We start from the raw sequence: 24,797 nt of genomic DNA, 5'->3' as shown, positions 1-24,797 counted from the left end.
ACAAATGAGAAAGCACAGTTGGACGACCGCATTTTTGCAGATGACATTGTGCTGCTTAGTTCAACACACCAACCACTTAATGGAAGGAAAGACCAACTCTTGGAAGACCCAGCAAAACGAGTTAGTTTGTTTATCAACAAGTGGAAGACAAAATATATGGCCATCAATCTCCCACAAACAACCATCAGAGCAGACGGAGAAACACTCACAGAAGAAAGAACTTTTAATGATGGTGCAACTGTGCTAGACTTTGGCAAGAAACTTTCGTTCACTTGCAAAGATCTGGAAACGGAGCATGATTGCCCCTGGCACTGGAATATGATTTTTTTAACACTGGCATCACGTCTGTCCTCCTTTATGGAGCAGAGTCATGGACATCTACAACAAATTAATAAGAAGATTAATTCATTCCAAAGTAAAGGTCTGTGGGAGACCTTCAGAGTCCATGGGAAAGAGTTTCTTGCAACATCCAAAACTCTAAGTACAACAACCCAACCTGAAGCCTGGTCTGAAGACAATGGACGTGTTTTAAGGACACCACCAAAATGACTTCTCCATCATGTGAAGATAATGTGGAGACCACCTGGGAAAAGGAAAACGGAAATGATAAACAAGCCAAATCCGTCAACACGACACTGAGAAGCCTGAACAGGTCACCCCAAGGGTGCAGGAGGAGACAGAAAAGCATCAGTGGTAGATTATCCCAATAATTTGACCTGTCCAGACAGTTTTCAAAGCCCCGCGTGAGGGAAAACAGTACAGAAAGTTATCGTGGAATAGAAGTTGTAAAGCTGCATTGCAGGGTTTGTGTAAACACACCAGAAGGCAATAAATGTCTCCTTCAGCAGTCAGAGACTCAAAGGTTGACAGAAGCTCTGAGATCATCTAGCTCAGTGTTTCTCAAGCTATCTGATGTGGGGGACCGGCAAATTTTTTTTCCAATGTGCACGCAGACCGGCAGCCGATGGCTCGCGGACCGACACCAGTTCACGGACCACCACTTTGAGTAGCACTGATCTAGATGATCTAGGCCAGCGGGTTTCAACCTTTCTTCATTTGCAGACCCCTAAATTTCGTATGGAGGTGCGGCCGCCTTTGGAAAACTCAGACATAGTCTGCAGAGCACAGGATGAAAACTACCAATCCAGTCTGACGTGCTGGAGAAGTTCCCCCCAATGATCCCTCAAGAGATCTTGTAGGACTGGTCAACACTAGGAAAGGAGAGTGACCCAGCTGGGTCCCATGGGGGTGTGAACAATCCACACCTTTGAACGACATCGTTCAGCTGACCTGAGCCCTTGTGTAGGCATCTACTGCCTCTCAGGGAGGTGGATTAACTACAGTGACAGGAGAACCCCACCTGTTGACGTAGGCCGGGTGTACATGAGAGCATTGCAAGGCCAAGTAAATATCATTTGACTAGATAGATAGACAGAGGGGGTGGATGGGGATAGATAGATAAAGGGGTGGATAAGGATAGATAGATAGATAGACAGATAGATTAGATAGATAGTGGGGTGGATGGGGATAGATAGATAGATAGATGGGGTGGATGGGGATAGATAGATTAGATTAGATTAGATTAGATGGGATGGATGGATGGATGGATGGATGGATGGATGGATGGAGGGATAGGGGAATAGGGGGTCAGGGATAGAACAGCCAGGCCTACCCAGAAGCTATTGGTTGTTCTGGAGCTCTGTCTGTTAGGGGTGGCTTTGCGCTGAATCCCGGCTCCTTCGCGCTCTCCCTGCCCTGGAGTGGGGCATGACCCCAACGCCTGCCCTGCGGGGTAACCCCAGTGTGTGTGTGTGGTGTGGGGAGCCAGGATCCTGGACTGGAGGGAGGAGCCCTGGGATCCCACCCCAGGAAATGGAAAGTGTGGGAGCTCAAGACCTATGTGTGCCTCTCCCTCCCACTGCCCCCGAGTGGGGAGGGGACCCCAAAACTACCATAGACGGGGTCAGGTTCCCCCAGCTCTGGGATAGGCCTCAGGGGCTCCCTGCCTGCTGGAAGGCTCCCCCCTTCTGAGGGAGACGCGCACCCCCACCCCCCACCTGGGACAGGGAGGGGCAAGGCAGGCTCTGAGGGTGAAATTCCCCAGCTCCGAGAGACATGGATGTTTTGCTGCCAACAGCCACTAGAGAGCACCAAAGCAGAGCAAACAGGAGCTACTCCCACATACCCTCCACCTACCCCTATAGACACCCCCTACCCACCCCATAGACAACCCCATCTACCCTATAGACATCCCCTGTCCATCCCTATAGACACCCCATCTACCCTATAGACACTCCCATTTACTCCTATGGACACCACCGTCTACTCCCACATACCCCCCATCTTCCCCTATAGACACCGCCTGTCTACCCCTATAAACACCCCATCTACTCTTATGGACACCCCCTTTCTACCCCTACAGACACTCCCATTTACTCCTATGGACTCCCCCTATCCACCCCTATAGACACCCCACTCTACTCCCATAGAAACCCCAATGTATCCCTACAGAGAGCCCTGTCTACCCCTATAGGCACCCCATCTCCCCCTAAAAACCTCCCTATCAATGCCTATAGACACTCCCATCTAACCCTATAGACACCCCCAATCTACCCCTAGAAACACCACATCTATCCCTACATCCACCGCTATTAACCCCCATAGACACCCCATCTATCCCTACAGACACCCCATCTATCCATACAGACACCCCTATTAACCCCCATAGACACCCCATCTATCCCTACAGACACCCCTATTAACCCCCATAGACACCCCATCTATCCCTACAGACACCCCACATAAACTCCTATAGACATCCCCGTCTACGCTATAGACCCCCTATAGATGCAGGGGGGAATGCTCGGGGCGGGGGGGAGGAAGATACGGGGGGGATGCTCGGAGCGGGGGGGGGAGGAGGAAGATGCCGGGGGGGATGCTCGGGGCGGGGGGGAGGAGGAAGATGCGGGGGGGGATGCTCGGGGCGGGGGGGAGGAGGAAGATGCGGGGGGGGGATGCTCGGGGCGGGGGGGAGGAGGAAGATGCCGGGGGGGGATGCTCGGGGCGGGGGGGAGGAGGAAGATGCGGGGGGGGATGCTCGGGGCGGGGGGGAGGAGGAAGATGCGGGGGGGGGATGCTCGGGGCGGGGGGGAGGAGGAAGATGCGGGGGGGGATGCTCGGGGCGGGGGGGGAGGAGGAAGATGCCGGGGGGGGATGCTCGGGGCGGGGGGGAGGAGGAAGATGCGGGGGGGGATGCTCGGGGCGGGGGGGAGGAGGAAGATGCCGGGGGGGGATGCTCGGGGCGGGGGGGAGGAGGAAGATGCCGGGGGGGGATGCTCGGGGCGGGGGGGAGGAGGAAGATGCGGGGGGGGAGCTCAGCGCCTGCCCAGCTGGTAGAAGCGGGGGGGGGGTTGCGCAGACTCCGCTGCTGTCTGCGCCCGGCCCCGGCATGTGGCTCCGGCCCCGCAGCTGCCATGGCCCGGCCGGCGGGAGACCTCGCCCGGGACCTGCAAGGTACCGCGGGGGGCTCCTCCTGCCCCCTCCTTCCCCCGCCCCTGTCCGTCCGCCCCCCCATTGCCCAGCCCCCTCCCGCCCGCCACCCCAGCCCCCCCATTCCCCAGCCACCTGCCCCCTGCTCCATCTCCCCCATTCCCCAGCTCCCCACCCCTGTCCTTCTGCCACCCCAGCCCCCCCATTTCCCAGCCCCCCAGCCACCTGCCCCCTCCAGCCCCCCACCGTCTGCCCCCCCAGTCCCCCCATTCCCCAGCCACCTGCCCCCTGCTCCATCTCCCCCATTCCTCAGCCCCCCACCCCTGTCCATCTGCCACCCCAGCCCCCACATTCCCCAGCCCCCCAGCCACCTGCCCCCGCCCCATCTCTCCCCATTCCCCAGCCCCTACCCCTCTCTGTCCACCCCCCCAGCCCCCCATTCCCCAGCCCCCCAGCCACCTGCCCCATCTCCTCCATTCCCCAGCCCCCCACCCCTGTCCGTCCCCCACTCCTCCGTCCTCCCAGCCCCCGCCATTCCCCTATCCCCTCTCTCCCCATCCCCCACCCCCAACCGCTGTCCGACCCCATCCTCTGGCCATCCCAGCAGCCCATCTGGCCCCTCCCATTCTCCCCCAGTCCATCTCGTGGCCATTGCCACAGACCCCCTATGCCCGCATCCCTCCCTCCATCCCCCCCCATCCTCCCATCCTCTGTGCGTCCCCCCTTCCCAGGTGAATCGTCCCCTGGACTCTGGGGAGTAGGGTCTAGTGGGTAGAGGGGGGGAAGGGGCTGGGAGCAAGGACTCCTGGGTTCTATCCTAGCTTGGAGAGGGGAGGGGAGTCTAGTGGTTAGAACAGGGAGGTCTGGGAGCCAGGACTCCTGGGGTCTCTCCCCAGCTCTGGAAGGGGAGTGGGGTCTAGCAGTTGGAGTACCCAGGACTTCTGGGTTCTCTTGTGGGTGCGGATCTGGCAGTGCAGCTGCTGTCGGTTGCATCCTGTGGCTTGGGTCTGTGCGAAGGTTGGTTCCTCTCTGCCCTCTGCGGCCCCCACTCCCCACCCACCCTGCTGGATTCGGGCCTTCGCTGTGGGTTTGGCGGAAGGGTTGTGACATCTCAGGTTGTGACAGGCAGAGCGTGGGGGATGTCAAGCTGCCTGCCGGCAATCCAAACACGGCTAGATACACACACAGACACACACACACACATGCACCCAGAGCCCAGCTGGGCCAGCTCTGTGGCCATAATTCAGCCTAGCTCGAGTGAAAACATCCTTACAAACATACACCCGCACCCCAGCTCCGTCTCCCCCCCCACGTTGATACCCACAGATGGCAACACAACGACTGACAAACAAACCCCACACTGAGGGCCTGACAGCAAAATAAACCAGACACACCCAGAGTTTGATCCATCCACCCCTCCATCCCTCTCTCCATCCACCCCCTCTATCTATCTGTCTATCTATCCCCACACCCCGGCTCGCTCTCTCCCCTCACATGCCCACACAGCCCCTGCCGTGCACACACCTGTCATAGATACTGTTACAAACTAGGGTGCTCAGACACCCTGATATCAGGGGCTTTGTTTCATCTCCCCCGCCCAAGATTCACGCTTGCTGTTTGCTCCCCTGTTCCAAACACACTGAGACATTTCACCCCCCACCCCGGGGCCGTCTCTGGGCTCCAGCCACAGTGGGATTGGAATGACCCCAGGAATCCCTCATCCCACTCGGGATCACCATGTCCCCCAAAAGGGGCCCCCCAAATCTGTACCCGTAATCCTAACATGGGCTGGGCTCGCAGGGGCTGTGTCTGGGGGGGGGCAGGGCTGTTCCATCTGCCGCCCGGTGGGCCCCATCCTGTTTTCCGGTGTCTGCGGGTTTCCTTTTTCAACTGCACTGGGTAGTGGCACCCAGCAGAAGTGTCTGAATCGTGGTTTCACTTCCTGTCCCTGCCCCAGGCTGGCTTCTCCTAGGCTGGGCGAGATGCCAGGGTCAGGGCATCTGACGGCCCGGGCCCCCTGCTGCCCCACAGCCCAGGGGCCCTGCTGCCTCTGCTCCCCGCAGCCCGGGCCCTCTGGCTGCAGACCCTGTTGTGGGGGGCTGGGAGGTGACTCGCGGGGCGGGTCCCACCTGGCGCTGATCCCGTCCCCCCCTTTGCAGACAGTATTCGCAAGGTCCTGAGCCGCCCGCCCAACCCTCTGCTGCTGAAGGTGAAGCTTGAAACCAAGCCCAAGAAGTTTGAGGATCGTGTGTTGGTGAGTTACTGGGGGGGGGGTGTCCCTCCTTCCCCCTCCCTCAGCCCTGCAGGTGCCCCTCACTCCCAACCCGCAGCCCCCCCCGGACCCTCTTTCCAGGAGTCACCCCAGAAGCTTTGACGTCGCTATCCCCAGGGCTGACTGGGCTCTGAGCCCCGCCCCCCGGGAATCGCGGCGTCTCCCCGCACTCCTCTCACGGGGGCTGCTTGTCCCCCACAGGTGCTGACGGCCTGGCGGCTTCACCTCTTCGGGCTGAAAGTGCCCGCCAAGGTGAGTGGGAGATGCATCCGCGGCCTGGCCAGCAGGGGGCGCAGGGACACACTCACACACACACATAGACACACACAGACACACACTCACACGGGCACACACACTCACACATAGACACACAGACACTCACACATAGACACACACAATCACAGTCATACATGGACACACACAGACACACTCACAGACACACACTCATACACGGACACACACACTCATGGACACACACACACACTCACACAGACATACTTATTTGTCCTATCTCTCCCCAGGTCGAAAGCTCCTTCAATGTCTTGGAAATTCGAACGTTAAACACAATAAACCACAGCCAGGTAAGTGCCCCCCTGGCCCAGGGACAGCGCCCCCTGCTGGCCCCCTGTCACGGAGTGGGGGGGAGTCAGGGCCCTGCACCCCCACTTCCTGTGATTCCCCGTGACTCTCAGCCAGCCAGTAACACAGAGGGTTATTAGCCGACAGGAACACAAACCGAAGCCAAGTTTGTCGGTACAACCTGGACCCCTCAGCCAGGTCCCTGGTGGGGGTGGGGGAAGGGGGCAGGGAGCTTAGACCCCAGCCCTGGGGCTCCCTCCATTTCTCCAGCCCGCTCCAAACTGAACCCCCCTCCAGCCTTTTCCCCCCAGCTCCCCCCGGCTCCTCTTCCAGCTTTTGTCCAGTTTCCCGGGCAAAGGTGTCACCTGGCCCCAGCCCCTCCTGGCTCAGGTATCGTCCCCCCGTGAAGCCCCCCCCCCGACATCCCATCCCCAATGCAGACAGTCCCAGAAAACACCCCTGCTACATCCCCAGGTCAGTCCGTCCTGCTCTCTGCTGTGTCACCCCCCACCAGGGGTCCCCCCGTCCCTCCCCCACACACACACTCTCAGGTGGTGGGGGGCAGTTAATTAGTTAATTGGCTTAATCAGGGTCACAGCTCTTGATAGTGGGAACAATTTGTGTTTGGTGAGGAATGTTCCCACTCTCTTCCCTCACCCCCATGCCTTGCTGGCTCCCCGCCCCCCTTCTCCCCCAATTCCCCCCACCCCTCCCCCCGGTTCCCCCCTTCCCGTCTCTCAGATCCTGGTGGACACGGAGAAAGCCACCTACAGCTTCAAATTCCCCAGCCCGGCCAGCGCCGACCAGGTCACCCGGCACGTCAACGCGGCTCTCGGCAAGATCTTCCCCAGCCCCACGGCGGGGTGAGTGCGGCCCCGGGGCGCCGGGCTGCAGGGAGTGGGGGAGTCACAAGGGGGCGCCAGGCTGCGGGGGGGGGGAGGTCACTGGGGGCACTGGGCTGCAGGGAGCGGGGGGGTTACTAGGGGGCTCTGGGCTGCAGGGAGTGGGGGTGGGGATAGAACCCAGGCATCCTAACACTGTGGCCCCCCCCAGCTGTCTGAGGACCCCTGAGACTCCCCGGGACACGTCCCCCAACTCCGAGAGTTCGACCTCCACCAGTCACAGCATCTGCGGTGAGTGGGGGGGAGTGAATGGGGGGAAGGGACCGGGGAGATGGGGTGGGGGACGGGGGATCCCCCCTGACGTCCGTGGCTCTGTCTGTCTCCCTGGCAGGGGGGTTCTCCGAGACCTATGCCGCCCTCTGCGACTACAACGGGCTGTTCTGCCGGGAGGAGGTGCAGTGGGTAGGTGGGGGGCAGGGGAGGGGAAGCAGAGGGGGTGCAGTGGATAGGTGGGGGGCGGGGAGGGGGTGGGGAGGGGAAGGCAGAGGGGGTGCAGTGGATAGATGGAGGGTGGGGGAGGGGAAGGGAAGGCAGAGGGGGTGCAGTGGGTAGGTGGGGGACAGGGGAGGGGAAGGCAGAGGGGGTACAGTGGGTAGGTGGGGGGTGGGGAAGGGAAGGCAGAGGGGGTGCAGTGGGTAGGTGGGGGACAGGGGAAGGGAAGGCAGGGGGGTGCAGTGGCTAGGTGGGGGGCAGGGGAGGGGGTGGGGAGGGGAAGGCAGAGGAGGTGCAGTGGGTAGGTGGGGGGAGGGGAAGGCAGAGGGGGTGCAGTGGATAGGTGGAGGGTGGGGGGAGGGGAAGGGAAGGTAGAGGGGGTGCAATGGGTAGGTGGGGGGGCGGGGAGGGGGTGGGGAGGAGAAGGCAGGGGGGTGCAGTGGCTAGGTGGGGGGCAGGGGAGGAGGTGGGGAGGGGAAGGCAGAGGAGGTGCAGTGGGTAGGTGGGGGGCAGGGAAGGGGAAGGCAGAGAGGGTGCAGTGGGTAGGTGGGGGACAGGGGAAGGGAAGGCAGGGGGGTGCAGTGGCTAAGTGGAGGGTTGGAGAGGGAGAGGGGAAGGCAGAGGAGGTACAGTGGGTAAGTGGGGACCCCCCACCGTGGGGTCCCCCCATTTCTCTCACCCTCCCTCCCGCCCTTACCAGGATGTCGACACCATCTACCACTCGGCCGACAATCATGAATTCAACCTGCTGGACTTCAGCCACCTGGAAAGCCGGTGAGGGACCCCGATACCCCCTGTACCCCCCAAACTGGTACCCCAATCTGCCTGAACCTCAATACCCCCTTCTTTGAGACCCCTATTTCCCCTGTACCCCAATCCCCAAAAATGGTACCCCAACCTACCCTTACCTCGATACCCCCTAGGCCCACAGAAAGCAGTAGCCTGACCTGCCAGTACCCCTTGCCAGCACCCCAATATCCCTGTACCGCAGTTTCTCCTGTGTGCCCAGTACCCCCCAACCCCGGCCCAGCATCCCAATACTCCCTGGACCTCTGAAACTCACCTATACCCCCAAACCCACCTGCAGAACCCCAATACCCTGCATCCCCACAGACATCCCAGCCCCTCTTCTCCCCATTGAACCCTCTTGGGGCACCCCTGCCCCTGTCAGCGCAGTGGGGATGCTGGCAGATGTGGGGGCGCTCACCCCCTTCCCCGTGACTCTCCCCGCAGGGACCTGGCTTTGATCGTCGCCGCCCTCGCCTACAACCCTTGGTTCACGCGACTGCACTGCAAGGACCTGAGGCTGGTAGGTACCCCCCAAAACCCAGCCCTGGACCCCCAAACCCACCCCTGGACTCAAAGTTCCCTGGACACAATCTCCTCTGAACCCCAAATTCTGCCCCTCTGCCCCCAAAATCCTCTCTATGCCCTGAAACATTCCCTGCACCCCAAAACAACTCCTGGTCCCCAATCCCCCTCTCTATGCCCTACAACCACCCTGTCACCCCAAAACCCTGCCCCAAAATCTCATGCCCCAAACCCCTGCATCCCAAAACCCTTGTCTGTGCCCCAAAAGCCACATCGTGCCCAGAAACATCCCCAAACTCCATCTGTACCCCAAAATTCCCTTCAGCACCCCAAATCCCATCCCTCTGTAGCCCAAACCCTCCTCTATACCCTGACACTTTCCTGTGTCATAGTTCTGTACCCCAAAATCCCCCACACTCCCCAACATTTGTCTGGGCCTTGAAACATTCGCCCGGAAGCCCACAACCCACCGTCAATCCCAAACCCCTCCTCTACCCATGAAAATCACCCTGCCACCCAAACCATCCCCTGCACCCCCAGAATTGCCCCCATAGGGACTCCAGGGGGATCTGCCTCCCCAGCACCCCCGTTCCTCAGCTGGGGGGGCCCCCGCATCTCTCCCCTGCGCTCTCTGTCTCCTTCCCTCTCCCCAGGGCTCTGAGGTATCTGAGCAAGTTCTGCACACGCTCAGCAAGTCCCATCACCTGGAGGAGCTGGTGCTGGACAACACGGGGTTAAAAACGTGAGTGAGCCCCCCCCCAAAACCACTGCTCCCCTCTTGGGGGCTCCGGCTCCCACCCGGCCCCAGGGCAGGGATCGGCTGGCTCAGGGGGGCAGGGATGGGACACGGGGCCTATCCCCCCAGGGGGCACCGGCTCTGATCCGACCCCACGGCAGGGACTGGCTGGGTTGGGGGGGAGGGGCTGGGGTTTGGGGTTCAGGGCGTCACCCCCGTCTTTCTCTGGTGCAGAGACTTCGCGCTCAAACTGACCTACGCTCTGGGAGACAACCCTGGCTCGGCCCTGCACAGCCTGGTGCTGTCGCACAACCAGATCGAGGACAAAGGTGGGGACCCCCCAGCTGCCCCCCCCAACATCACTAGTGTCCCCCAGTAGCCTCCAGTCTCCCCCAGTGCCATCCAATGTCCCCGCAGTGTCCTGCCCGCCTGACACCCCTCAGCGCCTCTCAACTGCCCCCCAGCACCACCCAATGTCCCCCAGCTGCAGGGAGCCAGGGGGTCACTGGGGGGCAGGCTGCAGGGAGCAGGGGGGTCACTAGGGGGCGTTGGGCTGCAGGGAGCGGGGGGGTCACTGTCCAGCCCACTGTCCAGCACGTGACAACCCCCAGAAACCCTCAGTGTCCCCCATCACCTAACACCCCCAGCAGCCCCCAATGTCATCCCAACACTATCCAGTGCCCCCCAGTGCCCCCCAGCTCCTCACAATTTTCAGCACCCCCAATATCCCCCCAGGCCCCAGCACCTCCCATGTCCTCCCCCCCCACCCTGCCCCATCTCTGCTCTCGCCCCTCCCCCCAGGTCCCCCTAATCTCTCCCCCTGCCCCACAGGTCTCATCTCCCTGAGCCAGCAATTCCTCTACTTCCCCAAGGGGCTGCGGCAGCTCGGGCTCTGCAAGACGGGGGTCACCCCAAAAGGTACCGGGGGGGCTGGGGAGAGGGGTGGGGAAGGTGAGCATGGGAGGGGGAGGGAGCTGGGGAAGGGCAGGTGGTTGGGGGTGGGGGAGCTTTGTGGGCACAGTGTGGGAGGGAGAAGCTCTTGGGCCTGGGGGGCAGGGTGGGGGATGGGCAGGGGGTCCCAACCCCCCACCACTCACCCCCTCTCCCCTCGCAGGGCTGGCCGGGCTGTGTCAGACCCTGGGGGCCAACCCGGCCTTCAGCAGCTCCCTGCAACACCTGGACCTCAGCAAGAACCCCGGGCTGCTGGGCGGTGAGGAGGCCAACGTGAGTGACAGCCAGGGGTGCCGGGGGGCAGGGAGCGGGTGCTGTGGGGCAGGGAGGCAGGAGCTGGGCAGCGGGTGCCATGGGGCAGGGAGCAGGGGCTCTGTGGGGCAGGGAGGCAGGAGCTGGGCAGTGGGTGCCGTGGGGTAGGGGGCGGGGGCTCCATGGGGCAGGGAGGCAGGGGCTGGGCAGCGGGTGCCGTGGGGCAGGGGATGGGGCCTCTGTGGGGCAGGGGGCGGGGGCTGGGCAGCGGGGGCTGTGGGGCAGGGAGGCAGGGGCTGGGCAGCAGGTGGCGGGGGCTCTGTGGGGCACAGACAGCCCCCCAGCTCCGTCCTTGGCTCGGTTTTGTCCCCTCTCCCCCCGCAGGGTTTTTATTCCTTCCTGGCCCAGCCCAACGCCCTCCTCCGCCTCGAGCTGGCCGGCACGGACTGCGCCGTCGACGTGGTGAGGGGCAACCAGCCGGGGGCACCGGGGGGAGCGGGGCAGCAGCCCTGGCTGGGGGAGGGGCCTCCCGGAGGCCATGGCCTCGCCCTGCAGGGGGCATCGTGGGGAGCCGGGGGTTCGATCCCTTTCTCTCTCTGTCCCCCCCCAGTTATTCGGGGCGCTGTTGCATGGATGTTGCACTCGGCTTAGCTACCTCAACCTCTCCCGGAACACCTTCTCGCACCGGTAAGTGTTGGGGTCCCCCCACCCCCCGATTGCCCAGCTCTGGCATCCCCGTCAGGTGAACTCCTCCCTTGCACCCCAGCTTTCCAGTGAGGGGGATCCCAATTAGACTGACCCCCCTCCATGCCTCCTTGCGCACCCTTTCCACAGGGATCAGGGCCCCTCTGGGGCAGGCCCCCCTTAATTTTGGGGGCTCCTGGCCTGCCTCTGTCTCTAGGAAAGCCAAGGACTCCCAGCTGGCCTTCAGGCAATTCTTCTCGAGCACCTACGCGCTGAACTACGTGAGCCTGTCGGGCACGAAAATGCCCCTGGATGCCTTGAGGTGAGTGTGTGTGTGAGTGTGTGTCCCTGCGCCCCCTGCTGGAGGGGACGGGCCCTGCCCCGTGTGTGTGTGTGTGTGTGTGTGAGTGTGTGTCCCTGCACCCCCTGCTGGAGGGGACGGGCCCTGCCCCGTGTGTGTGTGTGTGTGTGTGTGTCCCTGCGCCCCCTGTTGGAGGGGATGGGCCCTGCCCCCCGTGTGTGTGTGTGTGTGTGTGTGTGTGTCCCTGCGCCCCCTGTTGGAGGGGACAGGCCCTGCTCACTGTGTGTTGGGGAGGCAAGAGAGGGAGGTGGGCGGGGATAGTGGGAGTCACCCCCTCTGCCCCCATTAACCCCACGGTCCCCAGGTCTCTGTTCCAGGGTCTCTCGGCCAACACCCACCTGAGTGATGTTCACCTGGATTTGAGCGGCTGTGAGGTGAGGGGAGGCTGGGAGGGGGCTGTGTATTGTGGGGGGGAGGTTGGTGGGGGGGGCTTGTTATGGTTGGTCGGGAAGGGGACCATCTTTTAATTCTTTCTTTACTTCCCCTTCTCGTTCTCTCGTTATTTCTCGTTCCCTCGTTCTTTCCCCCATCTTGTTCTCATTCCCTCGTTCTTTCCCTCCCATCTCATTCCCTCGTTCCCTCGTTCTTTCCCTCCCGTTTCGTTCCCTCGTCCTTTCCCTCCCGTCTTGTTCTCTCGTTCTGTCATTCCCTCGTTCTTTCCCTCCCATCTCATTCCCTCATCCTTTCCCTCCCGTCTTGTTCTCTTGTTCTGTCATTCCCTCGTTCTTTCCCTCCCATCTCGTTCTCTCATTCTCTCGTTCTTTCCTTTCCAGTGTTGTTCCCTTGTTCTTTCAATTGTTCCTTCTTTCCCTCCTCCACTATCTCATTCACTCATTCTCTCTCTCCCAGCTGCGCTCGCCGGGGGCTCAGGTCCTACAGGAGCAGCTCCCAGGGGTCACTGCCTTGGGGAGCCTAGACATCTCCGACAACAGTGAGTCTGTCTACCTGCCCTTGAGCCCCTGCATCCCTGCCCTGGGGGCGGGGACAGTATCTCAATTCCCCCTAACGCTCCTCTTCTCCCACCGCTCGCTCCAGGTTTTGACTCCGATTTGCTGACGCTGGTCCCTGCTCTGGGCAAGAACAAATCCCTCAAACACCTCTGGCTGGGCAAGAACTTCAGCGTTAAGTCCCGGTGGGTGAACACTTCTGAGGTCCACCTTCTGTCCCATCTCATTCCCTCCCTTTTCCCCGGGAGAGAGAGGTCCTTGAGGATCCTCTTCTAAACCTGTTTTCCTCCGAGCTCACCTTCTTTAGTGAGAAGGTTGTACTCCATGGGACCCATTCTAGACTCATTGGATGGGTTCTGGGCTCCATTAGAAACTTCTAGACCCACTGGATGGGTATTGGTGCCCAATGGGGACCATTCTAGACCAATTAGACTATGCTGCAAACATCCAGAAAGAAATGGGGAATAGTGGAAGTAGAAGAGCCATCTAGAACCTCCCCAGTTGGGTGATCTAGAAAGATGGCCAAGAGGTTTTGCATCTCTGATTAGGTTGACGTTATGAAGTCCAGTTATACAGAACCCGCCAAGCATAGAGCATGGAAGGAAGTGATGCAGCATGGATGACCTAGAAGACTAGCCAAGCAATGTGATGAGTCTACTGAGTTTGAATCTATAGAGCGCAGTTATCCACAATGTGTCCAGTCTAGAACATGGGGAAAGGGTCTAGAACCGGTCACCTAGAACACTAGCCAAGCAATGTTGCAAATCTGCTGAGGTGGATGCTGTTGAGTTCAGCAATCCAGAACCCACCCAACTTAAAACATGAAGGGAAGAGGTCTAGAATAAGTGTCCTAGAACAATTAGCATGTTCCTGTTTAGCTTACAGCCAGTCAGTGGTTGGGCTGGTGAATTTAGCTCTCAGCCTCGTCCCACCCCTCTGGGTGCTCATGCCCGGCCTCTGGGTTCTCTCTCCCCAGGATGCTGGAGGAGATACTTCACAAGATCGTACAGCTGATTCAGGAGGAAGATTGTGTGAGTCTGTCCCTCGTGAAAAGTGAAAATTGCTCTAAGGCAGGGGGCTGTGGATCAGGATTGAGGGAAACCAGCAGAGTTGTGGGGGGCAGGGAATCCCAGGGCTGACTCCCCTCTCTCCCCCCAGTCCCTGCAGTCTCTCTCCATGGCCGACTCGCGGCTGAAGTCCCGGACCAGCATCCTCATCAACGCCCTTGGCAGTAATACCTGCTTGAGCAAGGTGGACCTGAGCGGGAATGGCATGGAGGACCTGGGGGCCAAGATGCTGTCCAAGGCTCTGCAGATCAACAGCAGCCTCCGGTGGGGGCTCCTGGAGGAAGGGGACACTGGGGTGCAGCAGGAAGTCGCATCAGGGGGATGGGTGCAGGAGGCGGTCTCATGGGGGGGATTGGGGTTGGAAGTAGGAAGTAAGGTCCGATCCAGGGAAGTGGGTGCAGATTGAGGGGGTGGGGTAGCGGAGGTCTCAATGGCAGGAGAGTGGGGGGATTGGGGCTGGGGTGGGGAGGGTCTCACTGGGTGGGCCAAGGGAGGGTGTCTCATTGGGGATTTGCAGGGGGATTGGGACTTGTGGGGTCTTGTCAGGGGAAGTGAGGGGAATTTGGGGGTTGGGAGAGGGGCTACCATTGGGCAGGAGCAGGGATTGGGGTTGGGAGGGGAGAACTGAGGGAAAGGATCCCAGGGGACTCGGAAGCATGGGAGGGGATACAGAAGGGGGGCCTTGTTGGAGGAGGGAGGGGAGGAGAGAGCCATTGATGGGGACAGCAGAAGAGGGAGTCCCCATTTGAGAATGTGGGGAAGGGGGTTCCACTGGAGAAGAGGAGGGTGGATGCTTTGTATTAGCCAAGGCAGGGAACAGGGTCTCATCTGGGGTGTCATCACAGTGGAGGGGCAAGAAGGACCCCAGTGTTGGGTGACCCAGCCTGGATCTCCCCTTTGCAGGAGCATCACCTGGGACCGGAACAACACGACAGCACTTGGCTTCCATGATGTCGCCCGAGCCCTGGAGAAGTGAGTCTGGAAGGGGACTTCCTGGTTGAGTGTTAGCCCCTGACATTCCAGGGATGCCCCCCCCAACATGCACCTCACCCTCAGTCTGCATGCTTAGTGTTAGCATTGATAACAGATGTCATTTCTCAGGTTTTTAATGCCTGCTTGCTGCTTAATTGTTTCTAATTCATTTTTACTGGGGACGTGTGTGGACTGGCAGAGTTGTCTGGATTGTTTTGAGTTGAGTTGGGGGTTGGATTGGTTGTGTTGAGTTGAGGCAGTTAGGTTGTTGAGTAGGTGATTGGGTTGTTGGAGTGGATTACTGGTGCATTTGTTGGGGGTTGGTTGGTATTATTGGATGGGTGGTTGGGTTACTGAATGGGGCTGGTTTGGGTTGGGTTATTGGTTTGGTTCAGTTAGCTTGGGTTATTGGTTGAATAGAGTCGGGTTAGCTTGAATTGGATTGGATTATTACTAGCATAGAGTTGGGTTGGGTTGGGCTGAGTTGGTCTGGGTTCTTGGCTGGGTTACGTTGGGATTGAATTAGTGGTTAAGTAGAGTTGGATTGGATTGGGTTCTTGGTTGAGTTGGGTTGAATTTGATTGGGTTGTTGGGTAGAGTTGGGATGGGTTCTTAGTTGGGTGGAGTTGGGTTGGGTTATTGGAAAGGTCATTGGGGTGGTGGATTGTTTGGGTTGGGTTGTTGGGATAGCTGGATGATAAGAGGGAGGTGGACAATGCCTGGGATAATGGGCAGACAAGAAGTTGGTTGGGGGGTAACTGGAGGAGGAACAGGGGGTGATAATGGGGAGATGGGGGCGGTTAGATAACAGAGGAAGTGAGACCATAACTCTGACAGATCTGAGCGTAGGTCCCTGGGTATCTGGGGGGCCCTTTCCCAAAACCCTCTCCCGTTTAACCTCACACCCCTCCCTACAGCAACTACACCCTGAAGTACATGTCCTTCCCCATGAGCGACATCACAGCCGCTTACCGCAGTGCCCCGGAGAGGATGGATGAGGTGTGGCAGAAGGTGGGTAGAGCCTGGAGCCCCTGGGGCTCAGTTGGAGGTGGTGGGGGGATCCCAAGGGGTCTCTCATCTGCTTCTCTCCCTTCCCTCCCCCCCAGATCCAGTGGTGCCTCCTCCGAAACGGCCATTCCCAGAAGTTCTCCCAGGAGCAGGCGTTCCGACTCCAGCAGGGGATCGGCACCAGCAGCGCCGAGCAAGTAAACGTTCCCATCTCCCCGTACCACCCCCCAGGGGCAAGGGAGCTGGCTGGCTCAGGGGGGTGGAGAATGGGACATGGAGCCTTTCCCCTCTAGTGGGCGCCAGCTCCTATCAGGCCTCAGGATGGGACTGGCTGGCTCAAGGAGGCCGGGAATGGGACATGGGGCCTTTCCCCCTAGGGGGTGCTGGTTCTGATCTGGCCCCAGGACGGGGGTCCCAGCCGGCTCCAGGGTTTTTGCTAACAGCCCCATCCCCCAGCAGATGATCAGACGGCTGTGCCTGCGGGTCCAGGAGGAGGTGAGGGCTCTGCACAGCTGCCCTGCTGATACTGTCCAGGAGGAGGTGCTCTATGCGCGGGAGCTCATGAAGGAGGCCAAGAACTCGCGGGCGGTGAGACAGACCCCTCCGTCCGGGCCCTGCCCCATTCTCGTCATCCCCACCCCTCTCAGTTCAGCCCCTGTTCCTCCCTCCTGTCTGGTCCCATCCCCTTTCCCTCGGTGTCACCTTCCGCCTGCCTTTCTTCTTTCTGTCTCCTCTCCCCAGATGTTCTCCACATCTGTAAACAGCAGCCCTGGCTGAACACTGGGTCCCCTAGCTGAGGTCACATCCAGTCTTGCTGGCCCAGACAGTAGCTCTCCAGATGTTACCACAGCCATATCCCTGGCTAAACCACAGCTATATCCCGTGTCCCTGACACTGCCTCTGCAGATGTTGACACATCTGGCTCTTCTATCACCAGCTACAAACTACCTCCCCAGATGTTGCTACAGCTGTATCCTTTGGTGGCCACTGTCTCCCCAGATGTTGCTGCACCTCTGCACAGCTGGGTCCTCCATCTCTGGCCAAATCACTAAGTCCCCAAATGTTGCCACAGCTGTATTCCATATCCCTGGCTAAACACTGCTTCTGCAGATGTTGACACATCTGGACCTTCTATCCCCAGCCAGAAACTAGACCCCCCAGATGTAGCCACAGCTGTAGCCTCTATCCCTGGCAGGACACCGTCTCCCCCAATGGTGCCACAGCTGTACACAGCTGGATTCTCCATCTCTGGCCCAGGAACAAACTCCCCAGATGTTACCACAGCTGCACACCGCAGCCCCACCCTGGCTGCTGTCGCCCCTCCCCCCGCGCACATCTGTCCCTATTCACCCCGCCCCTCTGCACGTGCTTTCTCCCCCCAGCTGTTCCCCAGCCTCTATGAACTGGGACACATCTTGGCGAGCGACGGGCCCGTCCGGCAGCGACTGGAGTCCGTGGCCAATGAGGTCTCCAAGGCCGTTGACAAGGAGCTGCAGGTGATGAGCTGGGGACATCTCCCTGGGGAGGTTTGGGGGACTCAGTGTAGGGGGACCCCAGGTCTTACTGGGGGGATTGGGGGACTCAGTTTGGGGGGACCCTGGGTCTCACTAGCTGGGTCAGGGGACCCCAGGTCTCACTGGGAGGTTTCAGAGGCTCAGTTTGGGGGGACCCCAGGTCTCAGTTTGGGGGGGACCCTGGGTCTGCCGTGTTACTAAGGGAGCTCAGTGTGGGGGGCCCAGCTCTGGGGCACTTGAGAGTGACTCAGTGTTTCGGGGGCCCCCTCTCTCTGACTGGTGGGGTCCCTCCCAGGTGATCCTGGAGTCCATGGTGACACTTACCCAGGAGCTCTGCCCCAGGGCCATGCAAGCCGCCGAGGGCCACAACAAGATGCTGGGGACTGTGTCAGAGCGGGTGACCGTCCCCCGCAACTTCATCCGGGGGGCGCTGCTGGAGCAGGCTGGGCAGGACATCCAGAACAAGCTGAAGTAAGACGGGGAGCGGGGGTGGGGGGGGCAGGTGTGTGTATGGGGGGTCCCCAAGGAGGGTTGGGTGGGGTGTTTTAGGGGGATGGGGAACACCGTGGGATGGGCAGGTTGGGGTACTCGAGGGGCTTTGGGGGCACTGTCCAGTCTCTCACCCCCCTCCCCCATTTGTCCCCAGCGAGGTGAAGTTGTCTGTGGTGACGTATCTCACCAACTCCATTGTGGAGGAGCTCCTGGAGGAGTTGTACAGCACCCACAAGAGCCTGGTGAGCCCCCCGCAGTGACCCCAGCCCCCCAATGACCCCCAGCCCCCCACAGTCACCCCCAGCCCCCCACAGAGATCCCCACTCCCCACAATGTCCCAGCCCCTCACAAACATTCCCAGCCCTCCACGCTGACTCCCAGCCTCTCACTGTGACCACAGCCCCCCACAGAGATCCCAACCTCCCACAGAGACTTTAAGCTCCCCGCAGAGACCTCCAGCCCTCCACACTGACCCCCAGCCCCTCACTGTGACCCCAGTCCTCTCTACTGTCCCTCCCTGCCCCCTGACACCCCCCACCAGCCTTCATACACCCCACAGCCCCACCCGCCTGCTCCCACTGCATTACCCCTAGACCTCCATCTCCCCAATCCCACGTGTCCCCAGAACCCCCACTTCCCCCTCTCTCCCCCCAAATGCAGCTGTACCCCACCTCTACCTTTTTCCTTAGCCCCCCGTACTTTGCCCCCCAAACCCTCCTCAGTCCCCTCTGACCCCTGGGTCACCCCAATAATCTCTCTCATCTTTCCCCCCACATAGACCCAGCACATTGCCCACCTCCAGCAGCTCTCCGAGGGGCAGAGTAGTGCTGGGAGCTCCGGGGGGACCCCCCTGGACCAGCCCCCCAGGAACCAGCTGAGAGATCACGAGGAGACCACAGACGATGAGCTGGGAACCAGCATTGTAAGCAATGGGGATGGGGCACAGCCCTGCAAGCCCCTCTCCCAGCCACCCCCCCAGGGCAGGGAGGGGACCCCTCATACCTGGCTCTGGGGTCACCCTGCTCTCCCCTCTGCAGGACACCATCGCTATCAAGAGGCAGAAACATGGCAGGAAAATCCGACCTGTCTCAGCTTTTATCGGTGAGTGATGGTCACACATTAAATCTCCTCTTTCTCCATCCACCCCTTCCATCCATCCATCCATCCATCCTTCCATCCCTCCGTCCATCCACCCCTTATCCATCCATCCTCCTGCCCATCCATCCACCCCTTATCCACCTGTCCATCCATCCACCCCTTATCCATCCATCACCCATCTGTCCATCCATCCATCCACTTGTCCATCTGTCCACCCTTTATCCACCGTTTAATCCATCCATTTCCATACACACCGCTCTATCCACCCACTACTTCATCCACCCATCCATCCACCCACCCCTCCCTCTCCATTCACTCCTTCATCCATCTCTCCATCCCTGTCCACTCTCCTCCATCCATCCACCCCTCGGTCCATCCACACAACCCTTCCTCTGTCGCTCACCCTCTCCTCTGCCCCACACTCTCTCTCTCTCTCTGCCTCCCCCACAGGCGTGGCTGACCCAGACACTGATGCCACACACTCCTGGGGCACCAACTCGCCGTCAGGCTGGCTCTCCTCGTCGGCCAGCAGCCAGTACTCGCATTCCCGCAGCCCCTCCTTCGAGGGGCTGGCCGAACTCCCCACTGAGGGGTCCCGGCTGGAGCACCGCACCCGCGGCCGGCCCCGGCCCCCCCGGTGTGTCCCTCCGGGGCCTCGCCAAAATGTGAGTCACGCCGATCCCATCCGCCCCCTTGCTCAGCCACAACTTCCATTTCTCCTTCACTCCTCCCTCCGTTTTCTCATCTCTCTGTTCCTTTTCCTAGTCCTTCGCTTTCTCATCCATTCCCTCGTTTTCTCCTTTCCACAGTCAGTTTTGCCTTAAGTCGTTCATTTTCTCATTCCTTTGTTTTCTTGATCCTTTCTCATTCATTTGTTTTGTCCTTTGTTTTTCATTTGCTTATTTGCTTATGTAGTAGGAAGAGAATCTGTGGGATACAAGTACCGTGCTTCATCGACAATAAACCTGGCTGGTTGCCTTCGTCCCTTAACGGATCTTGTGGTCATTGGGTGGTTTGCTCGAGTTCTGCCGTGCCGGCTGTCTGCGCAGAGCTGGGATGGCACACTGAGGGAAAACACACATGCAGCCAAATGTCTATCAACATCTAACCACAGCTTATTCATTTATTCGCTCCACTTTGTGTTCCTTCTTTCATTCATTGATTTTCTCATTCATTAATTCCTTCTCTCATTCGTTTTCTCATTCATTTGTTCCTTCTATTCTCTCACTCATTTATTTCTTCATTCCATTGTTCCTTCGCTCATTCATTCTTCTTCCCCTCTGTTCTCTTATTTGTTCCTGTTCTCCATCCTCTCCTTGTTCACTCATTCTTTTCCTTCTTTCTCTCTCTGTCTGTCCTCAAGAAAGTATTTTTTCACGCAACGCACTGTCAACCTCTGGAATTCCTTGCCAGAGGGTGTTGTGAAAGCCAGTACTATAACGGGGTTCAAAAGGGAGCTAGATAGATTCATGGAGGATAGGTCCATCAATGGCTATTAGCCAGGATGGGCAGGAATGGTGTCCCTAGCCTCTGTTTGCCAGAAGCTGGGGTGGGGCGACCAGGGATGGATCACTGGATGATTCCCTGTTCTGTTCATTCCTTCTGGGGCACCTGCCATTGGCCACTGTCAGAGAACAGGATACTGGGCTTGATACTGGGCTTGTATGGCCGTTCTTATATTCTTATGTAATTGCATCCTTTTGGACTGACCCTTGCCCCAGCCCCAGAGCCTGATGGGTAATGAGCTGAAGCAGACACATGCAGGTGGAAATTATCTCTCACCAAAACAGGAAGTCCTGGTTGCCAGCAGATGGGACTTACCACTTCAGCTGTGAAAGGGGGATGAGCGAGCCTTAAAGTAGGAATGGCCAGCTGAACATTAATCTTTCTAATACTCCAAAACAGGAAGTCCTGCCCACTGGAGGCGGTACTTCCTGTTTCCCCATGGAAAGAAGGAATAGCCATTCTTAAAGTGGGAGGAGTTAAAAGCTGTATCTGAAGACTCTGAAGCAGGAAGTCCAAGTCACTGGAGCCGGGACTTCCCATTTTGCCTGAGGGGGCAGGGGAAGGAGGAGGAGCAAGCTTTAAAGTGACAGCAGCTAATTCCTTGCTTCTTACACGTCTCTTCAGGAGGCTCGGACACCTGGGTCCATTGAGCCCCAGCAGCAGGAGAATGGGACGGTGCCGCGGCTGGATGAGGGACTGGAGGAATTTTTTAGCAGGCGTGTCCTCACAGATAACACCAGGTGGGACCATATACCTTAGGGGTGTGGGAAAGGGTGGGGATCATCCCCGTCTGATTCTCCGACCACCCCCACTTCTTTCCTCTTCCCCCCTACAGCTATCCACGGACCCCCAGAGGCTGTGGGGTGAGACCAGGCCCCTCAGACGCGCTGCCCCCCATGCAGAAGAAGAGGCGAAAGGGGCTTTTCCATTTTCGGAGGAATCGGAGCCTCAAGGGGGAGAGGGAGGTTGAAGACACCCTGTGGGGGGCCCCCCACAGCTCCCCCAGCACCCCCCAGGGGACAGCAGATGAGCCCAAGGCACCAATGTGGAGTTCAGCCAGTCTGGATGAAGGGGAGGGGCAGGAACCCCAGGGAATGGGGATTCCCCTCCCTGGGATGGGGGGCAGCGGAGGAAGTGGGGTGAAGGGGCTGCCCCCCAGAGGTAACCAGGTAAGGAGGCGCCGGGCTGCAGGGAGCGGGGCAGGAGGGGCCAGCAGGGGTCGCTGCCTTCAACTGCCTCTGTTTTTGTAGTGTCCCACCGTTGATTGTTCCCCCAACCCCATGAGGGAGGAGTCAGATTCTTCAGAGGCGGAGCTACTGCAGCCCTCCCGAGTCCACGGAATTGCCCTGCCCGGAATGGGGCGGAGCCTGGATGGGAAGAAAGAGGTATGTGGGCTGTGAGAGGAGGTGCATACCTGCAGGGGCGGGGCCTGAGGCCAGGCCACGCCCACTCAGTGCCTCAAGGTCTGCAACTACATTAGCGGGAGGAGGGGGATTCTCGGGGAACGGGGCCAGAGGAAGGAGGCCACACCCTCCGAACCCCTTATGGTCTGGACTGACGTTAGGGAGGGAGAGGCGTGGCCTGAGGGTGGAAGCCACACCCACTTAACCCTGATGGTCTGGTCCCAACTCCCCTACTCCCTCACTTTTGTTTCAGGGGACAGAGCTGCAAAGGGTGGGAAGCCTACACGATCGAGAGAGGAGGAGGTCCTCGGACAGCTCAGGTAGGGGGGCACACCCCAAATTCTGCCCCTCCCCTTCACCTAGCTCCCCCCAACCTGATACCCCCCTTTATCTCTTCCCCACAGAGAAAGGGGGCTGGAGACCCCAGCCTCCCCCTCAGAGCTCCAAGCCAGCGTTTGTCACCATTCGAAGGGCTGAGGCTAGCTGGGATATCGGTAAGGGATGCGAGCTTCCCCGCAGCAGTGCCCCCAGGGCTGCGAGCTTTCCCGCAGCAGTGCCCCCATGGCTGCAAACTTCCCCAGGGCAGTGCCCCAGCCAGCCAATCCAGGGCTGTGAACTTCCCTGTAGCAGTGCCCCCAGGGCTGTGAGCTTCCCTGCAGCAATGTCCCCAGCCGGGGGAGGAGCTCTGGGGTTGCAAGCTCCTCCACAGCAGTGCTCCCATTGCTCATGTGGTTTCTCCCTCTCCCCCGACCCCGTCAGCGGAGGAGAGCTCCCAGCTGGACCTGGAGGAGACGGACATCTCCAGCAGGGCCCCCAGAATGGAGGCGGGGGAGAAGCCCCCAAACCCCAGCTTCCTGGCATCTGGAAAGGTGAGGGGGCCCCTGCAGAGGTGGGAGGCTGGGGTGGTGAAGCTGGGGGGCAGAGAGGGGGTATAAGCTGTGAGCTTCCCCACAGCAGTGCCCCCAGGAGCCCAGGATGGAGTTTGGGGTGCTCTGTGGCATTACCGGGGGGGGCTAACTGCTCTGATTATCTCTCCCCCCCCAATCCCATTCCCTAACAGGCCAGGGAGCCGCCATCCGGCCTCCGCCCCCCCAAGCCAGTAGGCATCCCACGCGGCCAAAAGCCCCCGACTCAGCCGGAGAGGAGTCAGAGTAGCGAGGAGCAGGCAGGTGGGGCCGGCCCCATCGAGACTCGGACCTCCCCCCCCGTCACCCGCCCCCGACCGGACCACTTGGAAACAGAAGGTATCAGGAGCAGGAATTGGGGCACGGGGCATTCCCCCTCCAGGGGGCGCTGGCCCCGATCCAGCCCCTTGGTAGGGACGGTTCAAGGGGACGGGTAATGGGATGTGGGGCTTGTCCCCTCTAGGGGGCGCCGGCTCCCATCCAGCCCCAGGACAGGGGACTGGCTGGCTCAGGAGGGTGGGGGATGAGACACGGGGCCTTTCACCCTCTCTCTCTTTCCAGGGGGGTCTGAGGTGGGGCGGAAGGCGGCCCCTCTGAAACCTCAGCGAACACGCCGGGCGCAGTCCTGTGATAAACTGGAGTCAGATCAGGGTCGAGAGCCCGGAGCCAGAGGTGAGACCCTGAACTGGGGGGGAGGGGGGCGAGAGCCCGGGGCTGCGAGTTAGATCTCAGGATCTAACCCCTCTCCCGCCCCCAATAGGTGCTGCTAACGCCCTCCTGCCGGACCCCCCTCTGCCCCCGCCCTTGGAGCAGCATCAGCCCCCTCGGAAACCCCGTCTCCCCATCTCCCGGCCTTTCCTCTCTGTGGACCAGACTGTGGGTGAGTAAAATGGCCCCTCTGGGCCACAGAGGGTTAACAACCCCCCACCCGACCGTCCCCCCTCCATCCTGACACCTTGTCTGTCTCTCCTCAGGAACCCAGGAGTCCGGGACAGACTGACGGGCCTGCTATCGAGTATCAGCCATACCACCAGCTGGGAACAAGGAAGCCTGAGAACAGAGAGAGAAGGGACGACTGGGTCTTCCCCAAGATCCAGCCATGGACCCCCCCAAAACAAGGATCAACAGCTCCCGCACATGGCCTTGGGGCTGCAGACCCTGTCCTGCCCCCCACCCTTCCCTCTCGCCTCGCTTTCACTCCTCCGTTCAGGCCTGTTTTGTTCCCTCGCTTCCCCCCCCAAAATCCCTCGAGGGACGGATCCCTGTTTTCAGGGCATGCCCCCCGGCGGGAGGAGGCATTGCTCCCCCAGGAGGAAACAGCGGGCCGGACTCTGAATGCGGCTTATCCCCTCTGTACCCCACAGCTGCCTACCCGCCACTTTCCAACCCTCCAGGGTCCCTGTCTATTTTCGGCTTGTACAGAAGGAAGAGAGAAATAAATTCTATATGGCGACCGGAGCTGGCGCGAGGGCATCTCCTTTGTTCCTCCGGAGCAGCGGGGGACAGGAGCACCCCCTCTCCCGGGGGGCCCCTCGGGCCTCAAGCACCAGGAGTCACCGTCCCAATCTCGTGGTGGGTGGGGGTCACATACTGGGTTGTAGGTCTCAGATGTGGCCAGCAGGGGGCACGGAGACACTCTGACACACACACACACACATACACACACGGGGCAGTTCTCAGCCCCTCCACCAGGGGGCAGCAGGACGCCCCCCCCAACCCATTCGGCTCCAGCTCAGCTTGTGTTGTTGTGTACCCCCTCAAAGCCCTTCACGAATCTTATGCAGGGGTGTGGGTGGGACATGACCTTCGTCCCTTCGTGTGCGAGTGTTGCTGTGTGCATTTGTGGTGGGACCTTATGGCGGGTGGCGAGGGGAAGGGGGTGAGGTTGGTGTGTGTTGTGGGGCTGGCTTCCTGTA

General features: G+C 60.0%; 1 protein-coding gene across 9 annotated transcripts; it reads left to right on the top strand.

The window, feature by feature from the left end:
- The first annotated feature begins 3,351 nt into the window (after positions 1-3,351).
- Positions 3,352-24,342, top strand: CARMIL3 (capping protein regulator and myosin 1 linker 3). Of its 9 annotated transcripts, none has more exons than XM_038370243.2 (41): positions 3,352-3,513; positions 5,649-5,743; positions 5,963-6,013; positions 6,283-6,342; positions 7,082-7,203; positions 7,394-7,473; positions 7,574-7,644; positions 8,375-8,448; positions 8,908-8,983; positions 9,639-9,727; positions 9,956-10,050; positions 10,553-10,639; positions 10,836-10,945; positions 11,309-11,386; positions 11,535-11,611; positions 11,826-11,930; positions 12,274-12,343; positions 12,819-12,900; positions 13,005-13,101; positions 13,893-13,947; positions 14,075-14,247; positions 14,887-14,955; positions 15,873-15,966; positions 16,062-16,160; positions 16,423-16,551; positions 17,346-17,459; positions 17,773-17,948; positions 18,124-18,211; positions 18,748-18,891; positions 19,007-19,070; positions 19,518-19,732; positions 21,198-21,313; positions 21,409-21,742; positions 21,824-21,958; positions 22,230-22,296; positions 22,381-22,470; positions 22,736-22,845; positions 23,037-23,220; positions 23,443-23,553; positions 23,642-23,761; positions 23,856-24,340. In XM_038370243.2, the coding sequence occupies exons 1-41, from the start codon at positions 3,360-3,362 to the stop codon at positions 23,879-23,881; spliced, it is 4,386 nt and encodes a 1,461-aa protein (XP_038226171.1). In that variant the 5' UTR covers positions 3,352-3,359; the 3' UTR covers positions 23,882-24,340. The 9 variants fall into 9 exon arrangements, with proteins under 9 accessions (XP_038226171.1, XP_043351873.1, XP_043351868.1 ...); XM_043495938.1 differs by having other exon boundaries at positions 3,393-3,513; positions 21,201-21,313; XM_043495935.1 differs by having other exon boundaries at positions 3,420-3,513; positions 5,653-5,743; positions 16,420-16,551; positions 23,856-24,341.
- Positions 24,343-24,797: the final 455 nt, after the last annotated feature.

This window comes from Dermochelys coriacea, chromosome 13 (genome assembly GCF_009764565.3).
Source record: "Dermochelys coriacea isolate rDerCor1 chromosome 13, rDerCor1.pri.v4, whole genome shotgun sequence".
In the NCBI taxonomy this organism is placed as follows: Eukaryota; Metazoa; Chordata; order Testudines; family Dermochelyidae; genus Dermochelys; species Dermochelys coriacea.
This window is presented reverse-complemented; position numbering and strand designations above follow the sequence as displayed.

What these genes read in the sequence shown, in the direction of transcription:
- CARMIL3 (XM_038370243.2), top strand. Translation starts at nt 3,360, where the DNA reads ATGCGGGGGGGGAGCTCAGCGCCTGCCCAGCTGGTAGAAGCGGGGGGG. An exon ending in CGGACTGCGCCGTCGACGTG is followed by an intron (nt 11,387 to 11,534) that starts GTGAGGGGCAAC and finishes GTCCCCCCCCAG; the next exon opens with TTATTCGGGGCGCTGTTGCA. An exon ending in AACTTCAGCGTTAAGTCCCG is followed by an intron (nt 13,102 to 13,892) that starts GTGGGTGAACAC and finishes CTCTCTCCCCAG; the next exon opens with GATGCTGGAGGAGATACTTC.